General features: G+C 45.9%; 1 protein-coding gene across 1 annotated transcript in view; it reads right to left on the reverse strand.

Moving 5' to 3' along the window:
* The window catches only part of LOC145356551 (glutamine-rich protein 2), a 175229-nt gene that overhangs the window by 1089 nt on the left and 158715 nt on the right, over positions 1-15425 (reverse strand). The window contains exon 16 of the mRNA XM_080209314.1: positions 1310-1460. Within this exon, the coding sequence (XP_080065440.1) occupies positions 1310-1460 (151 nt within the window). The remainder of the gene's footprint in view (positions 1-1309; positions 1461-15425) is intronic.

The raw sequence follows: 15425 nt of genomic DNA on the forward strand, positions 1-15425 counted from the left end.
ACAGGGCCTGACTCTACAGTGAGATAGTCCAGAGTGTGACTCTAAGAGTATAAGAACATAAGAAATAGGAGCAGGAGTCGGCCATCTAGCCCTTCGAGCCTGCCCCGCCATTCAATAAGATCATGGCTGATCTGAAGTGGCTCAGTTCCACTTTCCCGCTTTCTCCCCATAACCCTTAATTCCCCTGTCTATCAAAAACCTATCTATCCGTGACTTAAACATATTCAGCAAGGTAGCCTCGACCACTTCAATGGGCAGAGAATTCCAGAGATTCACCACCCTTTGAGTGAAGAAGTTCCTCCTCAACTCTGTTCTAAACTGCCCCCCCCTTATCTTAAGGCTGTGTCCTCTAGTTCTGGTTTCCTTTCTAAGTGAGAAGAATCTCTCTACCTCTACCCTATCCATCCCCTTCATTGTCCTATAAGTCTCTATAAGATCACCCCTCAGCCTTCTAAACTTCAACAAGTACAGGCCCAGTCTACTCAATCTCTCCTCATAAGCTAACCCCCCCTCATCTCCGGTATCAGTCTGGTGAACCTCATCTGCACTCCCTCCAAGGCCAATATATCCTTGCGCAAGTGTGGCGACCAAAACTGCACACAGTACTCCAGCTGCGGCCTCACCAGTGCCCTGTACAGTTGCAGCAAGACCTCCCTGCTTTTATATTCTATCCCCCTCGCTATAAAGGCCAACATTCCATTCACCTTCTTGATCACCTGCTGCACCTGCAGACTGGGTTTTTGTGACTCGTGCACAAGGACCCCCAGGTCCCTCTGCACCGTAGCATGCTGCAGCTTTTCACCCTTTAAATAGTAATCCTTCCTACTATTATTTCTGCCAATGTGGATAACCTCACACTTGCTAACATTATACTCCATCTGCCAGGTCCTTGCCCACTCTCTCAGCCTATCCAGATCCCGCTGCAGACTTTCCACGCCCTCCACGCAATTTGCTTTTCCACTCATCTTCGTGTCATCAGCAAATTTCGTCACCCTACACTCAGCCCCCTCCTCCAGATCATCTATATAAGTGAGATAGTCCAGAGCCTGGCTCTATAGGAGATGATGATTTCCCAATGTTTGCTACGCTGCTTGCTGATTTTTATCAAGAGGATACAAAGTGAATTTTGGTCCTAACTGAGTATCCCATGACAGCAGTGAAGGAATTGTGTGTTTTCCTCCAGTTGCTCAATGTGATGACCTTCTGCACAATTTGGTGCTGTTATCTGAGCAGTGCTGTGATGTAACACTGATTCTAATGTTTGATGCTGAGCTCTGTGTATTTGACCAAATCCCCTTTCTGTTTAGACCTTTGTGCCGAAGATTTCATCCAATGTCATGGTTGGATGTTGGTCCTGTGCCCTTGGCGCTCGCCGATGGTAACCATAGGTCATTGTGTGACTTCCACCGCAGCTGCGGGCATTCACCGGAAAGTTCTCGATCAGCTCCGAAATCCGTTCCCTGGGGAAAGGGGAACAGGTTTATAACGAGGGTCTGGCAGAATGAACAACACTAAAAAAATTTGCTGAAGAATGACCAGAGCTGATAGGCCCTTGACCTTCCTGCCATCAACATTCTCAACTTTGACCTCATATAGTCATTATCACTTGCAACCCTAACCCTCTTCCAGTCATACTGCCTTTAGTCCCAATCCTTGGCAAAATCTCCAAAATCCCTTTGAATGACATTTCCAAACTCCTAACAGCTAATCTTTGACCCACATCCATCATGCGACTTGGAATGCTCAATTACTTTCTCAGTCTACCCTGCGAGAGCCTTTGTGGCAGTAAAATCTTCATGACATTATCTCAGAATGGCCCCGACTTTATTCCATAAGTCCAAAGGCATTTAACGTTCACAGCTGGTTTATCCTGAATTGGTGCATTGCCAGTTCTCAAAACTGTCCACTATTCATTCCTCCGAGAATACAAGGATGCTTCCTGGATTCTTTTATACATCACCAATAATCTCCTGAAACATTCCCCTGTCCCGTCACCCTCACTTTCATCAAACGCAAGAGACCTCATGGATTTTGTTAGATACATTGACACCACACCATTTAGCTGTGTCTGCAACCTGCCCGATCCCCCAACTTAACAAGCCGAGACTTGACAAACAAAAACTAGCCCTACCCAACCAATCGAACAAGCCAAGGTTTGGCAAAACAAACCAAACTGAAGCTAACCCAACCTAACCAAATTAAACCAAACCTTACCTAATCTAACTCAACCTAACCAAGTAAAACCAAACCTTACCTAATCTAACTCAACCTAACCAAGTAAAACCAAACCTTACCTAATCTAACTCAACCTAATCAAGTTAAACCAAACCTTACCTAATCTAACTCAACCTAACCAAGTTAAACCAAACCAGAGCCTCCTTGCCGTGTCTGTTCAGAATGTGTGGATTTTCCAGTTTCCTCTCTCTTGTCCCCAGATATCTCTGAAATATTCACTTTTTCCTTCTTGAAGCCTATCCTCACTGAACTACTGTCTGTTGATATTCTCCTCCTGCTTCCTGTACTGACTGGTAATATAAAGTTTCCTCTCTCGGGGATTTTCGCTTTCAGAATTTTGTCACTCTCTCCTCCGCTGCCTTACAAACTGTCCACCCATCTCCAACTTCACTTCACATTCTCAGAAGCTGTTCCAATCTTCTAAATCTGCATTCACATCCTTCCAGAGCATCAAAGAATTTGAACCAAATCCAAAAATAATATCCCCTGTGACCTGTGAGAATGGTGGGTTACTCATCTTTTATCTCTCTACATTCTCTGGCACAGTCACAATCTTTATGTTGCTCTTTCTCATGTTGTGCATCTCATTGACACTTTGGATTTGATTCTAATTTGATTTGAGCTTCTGCTCCCAGCCTCACACTGCTACATCTGAACCTAACCCCCAAATATATCCTTTACCCCTGTGGTGCTCTGTCCTATCCTTTATCCCCTCTGGATTCTGTGATGTATTGTGTATAAAGAATATTTTCTATAAAGAGCAGAGAAGATGGGCCTTATTTGATATTGTTTGACATTCAAAGGATTAACTTAAAGGGGTAAGACACGGCAAGAGAGCTCCAAACTGTGATATGCTCTTTATGCTCCGTGTGGGAGCTCGGGGAACATTTCCAGTCCTCTGGACCAGCATGCATGCAGGGAGTGACTCCAGCTGCAGCTCCTGGAAGCTCAAGTTTCAGAGCTGGAACGGCGGCTGGAGACACTGTGGAACATCTGCAAGTCAGAGAGTATCGCGGATAGCACGGATAGAGAGGGGTCACACCACAGGCTCAGACTCTGCAGGCAGGAAGGGAATGGGTGACCACCAGACAGAGCAAGAGAGATAGGCAGGTAGTGCAGGAATCTCCTGTGACCATTCCTCTGCAAAATAGATATACCACTTTGGATACCGTTGAGGGGACTGACTTCTCAAGGGAAAGGAACAATAGCCAAATTGGTAGCTTCATGATTGGTTCTACTACAGAGGGGAGGAGCAAAAGGTGTAGCAATGTAATAGTTATACGGGATTCAATTGTAAGGTGAATAGACTGGTGTTTCTGTGGCCGCAAACGAGACCTACCTGATGCTAGGGTCAAGAATGTCTTAGAGCAGGTACTGGACATTCTGAAGGGGGAAGGGTGACCAGCCAGTGGTTGTGGTACACGTTGGTACAAATGATATAGGTTAAAAAAAGGGGGATGAGGACCTAAAAGCAGGATATAGGGAGCTAGGAAGCAAGCTGAAAATTCGAATCTCAAAGGACTACTGTCTGTGCCATGGGTTAATCAGAATAGAAACAGCGGGATACAAAGGATGAATACGTGGCTGAAAAGATGGTGTAAGGGGCAGGGCTTCAGACTCCTGGGGTATTGGGACCTGTACAAACTGGATGGGTTACAGTTGGACAGAAGCAGGACTGATGTCCTTGGGGGAGTACTTGCTAGAGTGGTTGGGGAGGTTTTAAACTAATATGGCAGGAGAGATGGGAACCTTTGCAAGGATTCAGAGCAGGGGGAATTAAGAACAAGAGGAAAAGACAGTAAGGAGAATAAGGAAAGTGATAGGCAGAGAAATCAAGTGCCAGCTAGATAAGGACAAAGTAAACAATAGTAGGAAAAAGACAAGAAACCTTAAAAGTGCTCATCATAAGGTTTTGTAACTGAATGCTTGGAGTATTTGAAACTAAAATGGATGAATTAGTTGCACAGATAGATGTAAAGGGGTGTGATATAGTCAGCATTATGGAGGCGTGGTTCCAAGATGAGCAAGGATGGGAACTAATCACTGAAGGTATTCAGTGTTTAGGAAGGACAGACAAAGGAAAAGGTGATGGAGTTGCATTGTTGATTAAAGATTATATTAATATGCTACTAAAGAATGATATTAGCATAGATGATATGGAATTGGTATGGAAGGAACTAAGAAATAACATGGGGCAAAAAACATTGGTGGGGGTGGTATACAGACCACCCAAGTGTAATGGTAATATTGGGAAATTAGAGAGAAAATCAGAGGTGCGTGTGTCGTAGAATCATAGAGGCCCTTCAGCCCAACTTGTCCATGCCATCTTTCTTTTTTAAACCCTTAAGCTAATTCCAATTGCCCACATTTGGCCCATATCCCTCTATACCCATTGTACCCATGTAACTGTCTGAATGCTTTTTCAAAGACAAAATTGTACCTTCCTCTACTACTACCTCTGGCAGCTTGTTCCAGGTACTCACCACCCTCTGTGTGAAAAAATTGTCCCTCTGGACCCTTTTGTATCTCTCCCCTCTCACCTTAAACCTATGCCCTCTAGTTTAGACTCCCCTACCTTTGGGAAAAGATATTGACTATCTAGCTGATCTGTGCCCCTCATTATTTTATAGACCTCTATAAGATCACCCCTCAGCCTCCTACACTCCAGAGGAAAAAGTCCCAGTCTATCCAGCCTCTCCTTATAACTCAATCCATCAAATCCTGGTAGCATCCTAGTAAATCTCTTCTGCATTCTCTCTAATTTAATAATATCCTTTCTATAATAGGGTGACCAGAACTGTACACAGTATTCCAAGTGTGGCCTTACCAATGTCTTGTACGACTTCAACAAGACGTCCCAACTCCTGTATTCAATGTTCTGACCGATGAAACCAAGCATGCTGAATGCCTTCTTCACCACTCTGTCCACCTGTGACTCCACTTTCAAGGAGCTATGAACCTGTACCCCGAGATCTCTTTGTTCTGTAACTCTCCCCAACGCCCTACCATTAACTGAGTAAGTCCTGCCCTGGTTCAATCGACCAAAATGCATCACCTCACATTTATCTAAATTAAACTCCATCTGCTATTCGTCAGCCCACTGGCCCAATTGATCAAGATTCCGTTGCAATCGGAGATAACCTTCTTCACTGTCCACTATGCCACCAATCTTGGTGTCATCCGTAAACTTACTAACCATGTCTCCGATATCTTCATCCACATCATTAATATAAATGATAAATAACAGTGGACCCAGCACTGATCCCTGAGGCACACCGCTGGTCACAGGCCTCCAGTTTGAAAAACAAACCTCTATAATCACCCTCTGGCTTCTGTCAAGAACACCGGCATTTCCACATTCTGTCAAGAATAATATTTTGTATCCATTTAGGTACCTCATCCTGGATCCCATGAGATTTTACTTTGTGCAACAACCTACCTTGCTAAAATCCATTTAGACAACATCACCTGCACTGCCCTCATCTACCTTCTTGGTTACCCCTTCAAAAAATTCAATCAAATTTGTAAGATATGATTTTCCACTCACAAAGCCATGCTGACTGTCCCTAATCAGTCTTTGTGTCTCTAAATGCCTATAGATCCTGTCTCTCAAAATACCTTCCAACAATTTACCCACCACAGATGTGAGGCTCACTGGCCTGTAGTTCCCAGGCTTTTCCCGGCAGCCCTTTTTAAACAAAGGCACAACATTTCCCGCCCTCCATTCTTCAGGCACCTCGCCTGTGACTATCGATGATTCAAATATCTCGGCTAGGGGACCCGCAATTTCCTCCCTGGCCTCCACAATGTCCTGGGATACACTTCATCGGGTCCCGGGGATTTATCTACCTTGATGCGCTTTAAGACTTCCAGCACCGCCTCCTCTGTAATATGTACACTCCTCAAGACATCACTATTTATTTCCCCAAGTTCTCTAACATCCATGTTTTTCTCAACAGTAAATACTGATGAGAAATATTCATTTAGGATCTCTCCCCTCTCTTGTGGATCTGCACATATAGATGACCTTGTTATATCCTCAACGAACTCAAGCAAGTTTGTCAAGTGTGACTTTCCCTTCATAAATCAGTGCTGATGATGATTTATCTTCCAAATGCTCATTCATCTCCCCCTTAACGATCTATTCCAGCAGAGGTAAAACTACTCGGCCTCTCATTCCCTATGTTTTGCCTCTGTTCCTTTTTGAATAGGGGTGTCACATTAGTGAGTTTCCAATCCACCGGGATCTTATCAGAATCCAAGAGTTTTGAAATATCACAACCAATTGATCCACTATCCCTGCTGCCATCTCCTTTAATACCCTAGAGTGCAGGCCATCAGGTCCCAGAGAGTTATCTGTTTTTAATCCCAATAGATTATTCAATACCTTCTGCCTAGTGATGGTTATCACACCAAATTCCTCTACAGTTTTTGGAAAATCTTCATTGTTCTCCACCGTGAAGACAGAGACACAATATTGGTTTAGTGCCTCTGCCATCTCTGTGTTCCCCATTAATACCTCACCAGTAATGTCCTCTAAAGGACCATCATTTACTTTAGCTATTCTCTCCTTCTTCATATGCTTATAGAAGCTTTTGGTATCTACGTTTGTTTTCAGCTAGTTTCCTATCGTGGTTCCTTGGGAGCACATCAGAGAGGGCGAGACTGCTGAGAGGAGAGCTGGTGAGTAAGTTACTGTGTTTCTTTTTTTAAACTAACGTCTCTAGCTTTTTTTAAATTTTAAACCGGACACAGGAAGTGGTCATAGGGAGGCCTGGGAAGTAGTTTTTTTCCCTCTGGACCCCCATAAATTGGAAAGGTGAAGAAACCCGATACTCTACACGTGTAGAGTATCCCACCCTCTCCCCTCCTCTAACCTCAAAAAGGAGAGTGACTTGGAGTGAGAGCACGTAAGTTTATTTTTGTTTCTTGGTAAGGGAAGTAATAGGGATGGCAGTGCAGGCAGTGCGATGCTCCTCCTGTGGGATGTTGGAGGTGAGGGACACTGGGAGTGTCCCAGCTGATTACACCTGCAGGAGGTGCATCCATTTGCAGCTCCTTGAGGACCGTGTTAGGGACCTGGAGCTGGAACTGGAGGAACTAAGAATTATTCGAGAAGAAGAGGCAGCTATTGGTAAAAGTTACAGGGAGATAGTTACTCCTAAAAGTGATGAATGGGTGACTGCTAGAAGGGGTAAGAAGCAGTCAGAGCAGCGAACCCCTGAGGCTGTTCCTCTCCAAAATAAGTACTCTGTTTTGGATGTTGTTGGGGAGGAAGACTCACGAAGCCAGGTCTCAGAGGTAGAGCCTGTCCCTGATGCTTAGGTGGGAAGGGGGAAGAAAAGAACAGGATTAGTGATTGGGGATTCCATAGTTAAGGGGATAGATAGGAGAGTTTGTGGGAAAGAGAGAGACTCACGGTTGGTATGTTGCCTCGCAGGTGCCAGGGTCTGTGATATCTCTGATCGAGTGTTTGAGATCCTTAAGGGGGAGGGGAACCAGCCCCAAGTTGTGGTTCATGTAGGTACCCATGACATAGGTAGGAAAAGGGACGGGGATATAAAACAGAAATTCAGAGAGTTAGGGTGGAAGCTCAGGGCTAAAACAAGCAGAGTGGTTATCTCTGGTTTGTTACCTGTGCCGCGGGATAGCATGGAGAGGAATAGAGAGAGAGAACATTTGAACTCGTGGCTAAAGGGATGGTGCAGGAGGGAGGGGTTCAGATACTTGGACAATTGGGGCTCATTCTGGGGTAGGTGGGACCTCTACAAGAGGGATGGTCTGCACCTTAACCAGAGGGGAACTAATATCTTGGGGGGAAAATTTGCCAATGCTATTCAGGGAGGTTTAAACTGATTCAGAGGGGGGATGGGAACCTGAATTGTAGCTCCAATGTACAAGAGGATGAGAATAGGGAGGTTATGGATAAGGTTTCTAGGTCACAGCAGTGTATTGGCAGGCGGGAGGGCGGTTTGAAGTGCGTATACTTTAATGCAAGGAGCATACGCAATAAGGTGGACGAACTTGCAGCCTGGATTGGTGCCTGGGACTTCGATGTTGTGGCCATTACAGAGACATGGATAGAGCAGGGACAGGAATGGTTGTTGCAGGTTCCGCGGTTCAGATGTTTCAGTCAGAGCAGAGAAGGTGGTAGAAGAGGGGGAGGCGTGGCATTGTTAGTCAAGGACAGTATTACGGTGGCAGAAAGGACGTTTGATGTGGACCTGTCCATTGAGGTAGTATGGGCTGAGATTAGAAACAGGAAAGGAGAGATCACACTGCTGGGAGTTTTTTATAGGCCTCCAAAAAGTTCCAGAGATGTAGAAGAAAGGATTGCAAAGGTGATCCTGGATAGGAGTGAAAGTAACAGGGTAGTTGTTATGGGAGACTTTAGCTTTGCAAATATTGATTGGAAAAGCTATAGTTCAAGCACGTTAGAGGGGTCAGTTTTTGTCCAATGTGTGCAGGAAGGGTTCATGACACAGTGTGTAGATAGGCCAACAAGAGGTGAGGCTACATTGGATTTGGTACTGGGTAATGAACCAGACCAGGTGTTAGACTTGAAGGTAGATGAGCACTTTGGTGATAGTGACCACAATTCGGTTACGTTTACCTTAGTGATGGAAAGGGATAGGCATATACCGAAGGGCAGAAGTTATAGCTGGGGAAAAGGTAATTATGAGGCTATTAGGCAAGATTTAGGATACATAGGGTGGAGTAGGAAATTGCAGGGGCTGGGAACATCTGAAATGTGGAGCTTATTCAAGGAGCAGCTACTGCGAGTCCTTGATAAATATGTACCTGTCAGGCAGGGAGGAAGTGGTCGAGCGAGGGAACCGTGGTGTACTAAGGAAGTTGAATCTCTGGTGAAGAGGAAGAAGGAGGGTTATGTAAAGATGAGACGTGAAGGCTCAGTTAGGGCACTGGAGAGTTATGAAATAGCCAGGAAGGAGTTAAAGAGAGAGTTAAGAAGAGCTAGAAGAGGACATGAGAAGACTTTGGCGGATAGGATCAAGGAAAATCCTAAAGCTTTCTACAGGTATGTCAAAAAATAAAAGATTGGTTACGGCAAGATTAGGGCCAGTCAGAGACAGCAGTGGGAAGTTGTGCGTGGAACCTGAAGAGATAGGAGAGGCACTGAATGAGTATTTTTCGTCAGTATGCGCACAAGAAAAAGTCAGTGTAGTCGAGGAGGATACTGTGATGTAGGCTTTTAGACTAGACGGGATTGAGGTACATAAGGAAGAGGTGTTAGCAATTCTTGAGAGTGTGAAAATAGATAAGTCCCCTGGGCCGGATGGGATTTACCCTAGGATTCTCTGGGAGGCTAGGGAGGAGATTGCAGAGCCTTTGGCTATGATCTTCATGTCGTCATTGGCTTCAGGTATAGTGCCGGAAGACTGGAGGATAGCAAATGTTGTCCCCTTGTTCAAGAAGGGGAGTAGAGACCATCCTGGGAATTATAGACCGGTGAGCCTTACTTCTGTTGTGGGCAAAGTTTTGGAAAGAATTATAAGGGATAGGATTTAGTGCAGGGTGTCGAAATTTGCTGATGACACCAAGATTGGGGGAAAGGCAAATTGTGCGGAGGGTGTGGAGAGTCTGCAGAAGGATCTAGATAGGCTGGGCGAATGGGCCAGGAAATGGCAAATGGAATTTAATGTTGGCAAGTGTGAGGTGGTCCACTTTGGTAGGAAGAATGGTAGGAAGGACTATTACTTACGTGGCGAAAAACTGCAGCAGGCGACGGTGCAGAGGGACCTCGGGGTCCTTGTGCATGAGTCGCAAAAACCCAGCTTGCAGGTGCAGCAGGTGGTCAGGAAGGCAAATGGGATGCTGGCCTTCATAGCGAGGGGGATTGAATATAAAAGTAGGGAGGTCTTGCTGCAGCTGTATAGGGCATTGGTGAGGCCGCAGCTGGAGTACTGTGTGCAGTTTTGGGCGCCGCACCTGCGCAAGGATATTTTGGCCCTGGAGGGAGTGCAGAGGAGGTTTACTAGGCTGATACCGGAGTTGAGGGGATTGAGCTATGAGGAGAGGCTGAATAAACTAGGCTTGTACTCGTTACAGTTTAGAAGAATGAGGGGAGATCTCATTGAGACGTATAAGATGATGAATGGGATGGATAGGATAGAGGTGGAGAGACTCTTCCCGCTCAAAAAGACAGTAGGACTAGGGGGCACAGCCTCAAGATAAAGGGGAGGCGGTTTAGAACGGAGTTGAGGAGGAACTTCTTCACTCAAAGGGTGGTGAATGCCTGGAATTCTCTGCCCGTTGAAGTGGTGGAGGCTGCCTCGCTAAATATTTTTAAGAAGCGGGTTGATGGGTTCTTGATAAGAGAAGGGATTAAGGGTTATGGGGAGAGGGCGGGAAAGTGGAACTGAGCCACAACAGATCAGCCATGATCTTATTGAATGGCGGGGCAGGCTCGAAGGGCCAGATGGCCTACTCCTGCTCCTATTTCTTATGTTCTTATGTTCTTATAATCATCGAGAGAGAAATAAATTGATTAGGAATAGTCAACACGGTTTTGTGAAGGGTAGGTCATGCCTCACAAACCTTATCGAGTTTTTTGAAAAGGTGACCAAAGAGGTGGATAAGGGTAAGGCAGTTGACGTGGTGTATATGGATTTTAGCAAAGCGTTTGATAAGGTTCCCCATGGTAGGCTATTGCAGAAAATGCAGATGCATGGGATTGAGAGTGATTTAGCAGTTTGGATCAGGAATTGGCTAGCTGATAGAAGACAGAGGGTGGTGGTTGATGGGAAATATTCAACCTGGAGTTCAGTTACAAGTGGTGTACCTCAGGGATCTGTTTTGGGGTCACTGCTGTTTGTCATTTTTATAAATGACCTAGATGAGGGTGTAGAAGGATGGGTTAGTAAATTTGCTGACGACACCAAAGTCGGAGGAGTTGTAGACAGTGAGGATGGATGTTACAGTTTGCAGAGGGACATAGATAAGCTGCAGAGCTGGGCCGAGAGGTGGCAGATGGAGTTTAATGCGGAAAAGTGTGAGGTGATTCACTTTGGTAAGAGTAACAGGAGTACAGAATATAGGGCTAATGGAAGGACTCTTAGTAGTGTTGACGAGCAGAGAGATCTCGGGGTACATGTGCATAGCTCCCTGAAAGTTGGCACCCAGGTTGATAAGGTTGTTAAGAAGGCGTACGGTGTGTTAGCTTTTATTGGTAGAGGGATTGAATTTCGGAACCGTGAGGTCATGTTACAACTGTACAAAACTCTGGTACGGCCGCACTTGGAGTATTGCGTACAGTTCTGGTCGCCGCATTATAGGAAAGATGTGGAGGCATTGGAAAGGGTGCAGAGGAGGTTTACCAGGATGTTGCCTGGTATGGTGGGAAGGTCTTATGAGGAAAGGCTGAGGGACTTGAGGTTATTTTCATTGGAGAGAAGAAGGTTACGAGGTGACCTGATTGAGGCATACAAGATGATCAGAGGATTGGATAGGGTGGACAGTGAGAGCCTTTTACCTCGGATGGTGATGGCTAACACAAGGGGACATAGCTTTAAATTAAGGGGTGGTAATTATAGGACGGATGTCAGAGGTAGGTTCTTTACTCAGAGGGTAGTAAGGGCGTGGAATGCCCTGCCTGCAGCAGTTGTGGACTCGCCAACTTTAAGAGCGTTCAAATGGTCAGTGGATAGGCATATGGATAACATTGGAATAGTTTAGGTTAGAGGGTCATTAGATTGGTTCCACTGGTCGGCGCAACATCGAGGGCCGAAGGGCCTGTACTGCGCTGGAATGTTCTATGTTCTATGCTGCCTTCTGCAGTTTGCTATGTCCTAATTTTAGTGTTTATGTTCTCTTTGACACGTGTATTACACATGTACTCAGCATATGAGCAATAAGGTAATGTGCTTAGTACATGAGCAGTAAAGGCGTGTACTCAGTATGCGAGCTGTGAACAAGTTTATTCATATGTGAACAGATGGGCGTATACATGCAGACAATTCATGCACTTGGTACATTGGCATCCAATGCACACATTTATCATGTTCATAGACACCACACACCCTGAGTACACACACACACACACACGCTATTAGCACCTGAGCTGAGCTGCTGCAAGCTCTCAATGTGAAGGCTGGGAATGCAAATTTCTACCTTGGCATTAACCTGGAGGGTAAAAGCAGCAAAGAAGAGACACAGAGACAGAGACACACAGACACACAGAGATACAGAGATACACGGACACAGAGATACACGGACACAGAGACACAGAGACACAGATACAGAGACACACAGACACAGAGACAGAGACACAGAGACACAGACACACAGTCACAGAGATACACAGACACAGATACACAGACACACAGGCATACAGAGATACACAGAGATACACAGATACACAGAGATACAGAGATACATAGACATATAGACACACAGACACATAGACCCAGAGATACAGAGACACATAGACACAGAGATATAGAGATACATAGACATATAGACACAGAGATACAGAGATACAGAGACACAGAGACACAGAGGCACATAGGCACACAGGCACATAGACACTGAGATACTGAGATACATGGACACATAGACACAGAGACACAGAGGTACATAGACACAGAGATACATAGACACAGAGACACACAGTCACAGAGATAGAGATACAGAGACACATAGACACAGAGACACACAGACACGTAGATACATAGACATATAGATAGATAGATACATAGCCACCGACACCAAAGCCTCAGCAATATACCCTGAAAATTTGCCTTGAGGATGAAGATTCCCCATGAGTCACTGGGGGTGGAGCTAAGCTGTGGCAGTCAGGTAGAACATAGAACATTCCAGCGCAGTACAGGCCCTTCGGCCCTCGATGTTGCGCCGACCAGTGGAACCAATCTAATGACCCTCTAACCTAAACTATTCCAATGTTATCCATATGCCTATCCACTGACCATTTGAACGCTCTTAAAGTTGGCGAGTCCACAACTGCTGCAGGCAGGGCATTCCACGCCCTTACTACCCTCTGAGTAAAGAACCTACCTCTGATATCCGTCCTATAATTACCACCCCTTAATTTAAAGCTATGTCCCCTTGTGTTAGCCATCACCATCCGAGGAAAAAGGCTCTCACTGTCCACCCTATCCAATCCTCTGATCATCTTGTATGCCTCAATTAGGTCACCTCGTAACCTTCTTCTCTCCAATGAAAATAACCTCAAGTCCCTCAGCCTTTCCTCATAAGACCTTCCCACCATACCAGGCAACATCCTGGTAAACCTCCTCTGCACCCTTTCCAATGCCTCCACATCTTTCTTATAATGCGGCGACCAGAACTGTACGCAATACTCCAAGTGCAGCCGCACCAGAGTTTTGTACGGTTGTAACATGACCTCACGGCGCCAAAATTCAATCCCTTCAATAAAAGCTAACACACTGTACACCTTCTTAACAACCTTATCAACCTGGGTGCCAACTTTCAGGGAGCCATGCACATGTACCCCGAGATCTCTCTGCTCGTCAACACTACCAAGAGTCCTTCCATTAGCCCTATATTCTGTACTCCTGTTATTCTTACCAAAGTGAACCACCTCACACTTTTCCGTATTAAACTCCGTCTGCCACCTCTTGGCCCAGCTCTGCAGCTTATCTATGTCCCTCTGCAAACTGTAACATCCATCCTCACTGTCTACAACTCCTCCGACTTTGGTGTCGTCAGCAAATTTACTAATCCATCCTTCCGAGGGTTCTGAAAGAAATGGCGGAGGTGATAGTGGATGCCTTGGTGGTTATTTTCCAGACGTCGCTGGATTCCGGGAAGTGCCGGAAGATTGGAAAGCGGCTAATGTTATGCCGTTGTTTAAGAAGGGTGCCAGGCAAAAGGCAGGGAATTATAGGCCGGTTAGTTTAACATCTGTTGTAGGTAAAATGTTAGAATCCGTCATCAAGGAGGAAATAGCGAGGCATCTTGAGGGGAATTGCATGATAGAGCAGACGCAGCACGGTTTCATTAAAGGGAAGTCGTGTCTGACAAATTTACTGGAGTTCTATGAGGATGTGTCTAGGGCAGTGGATAGAGGAGAGCCGGTGGATGTGGTCTTTCTGGATTTTCAGAAGGCGTTTGACAAGGTACCTCACAGGAGGTTATTGCAGAAGGTCAGGGGACATGGAGTTGGGGGTAGGGTGTTAGCGTGGATAGAGGATTGGTTGTCAAATAGGAGGCAGAGAGTGGGGGTCAATGGGTGCTATTCGGATTGGCGGATGGTGACTAGTGGAGTGCCTCAGGGGTCGGTGCTGGGGCCTCAGCTATTTACCATTTATATAGATGATCTGGAGGAGGGAACTGAGTGTAGGGTGTCGAAATTTGCTGATGACACCAAGATTGGAGGAAAGGCAAATTGTGCGGAGGGTGTGGAGAGTCTGCAGAAGGATCTAGATAGGCTGGGCGAATGGGCCAGGAAATGGCAAATGGAATTTAATGTTGGCAAGTGCGAGGTGGTCCACTTTGGTAGGAATAATGGTAGGAAGGATTATTACTTACGTGGCGAAAAACTGCAGCAGGTGACGGTGCAGAGGGACCTCGGGGTCCTTGTGCATGAGTCGCAAAAACCCAGCTTGCAGGTGCAGCAGGTGGTCAGGAAGGCGAATGGGATGCTGGCCTTCATAGCGAGGGGGATTGAATATAAAAGTAGGGAGGTCTTGCTGCGGCTGTATAGGGCATTGGTGAGGCCGCAGCTGGAGTACTGTGTGCAGTTTTGGGCGCTGTACTTACGCAAGGATATTTTGGCCTTGGAGGGAGTGCAGAGGAGGTTTACTAGGCTGATGCCGGAGTTGAGGGGGTTGAGCTATGAGGAGAGGCTGAGTAAATTAGGCTTGTACTCGTTAGAGTTTAGAAGAATGAGGGGAGATCTCATTGAGACGTATAAGATGATGAATGGGATGGATAGGATAGAGGTAGAGAGACTCTTCCCGCTCAGAAAGGACAGTAGGACTAGGGGGCACAGCCTCAAGATAAAGGGGGGGCGGTTTAGAACGGAGTTGAGGAGGAACTTCTTCACTCAAAGGGTGGTGAATCTCTGGAATTCTCTGTCCGTTGAAGTGGTGGAGGCTGCCTCGCTAAATATATTTAAGACGCGGGTTGATGGGTTTTTGATAAGAGAGGGGATTAAGGGTTATGGGGAGAGGGCGGGAATGTGGAAC

This window comes from Carcharhinus amblyrhynchos, chromosome 21 (assembly GCF_965287045.1).
Source record: "Carcharhinus amblyrhynchos chromosome 21, sCarAmb.v2.hapA, whole genome shotgun sequence".
NCBI classification, from domain to species: domain Eukaryota; kingdom Metazoa; phylum Chordata; class Chondrichthyes; order Carcharhiniformes; family Carcharhinidae; genus Carcharhinus; species Carcharhinus amblyrhynchos.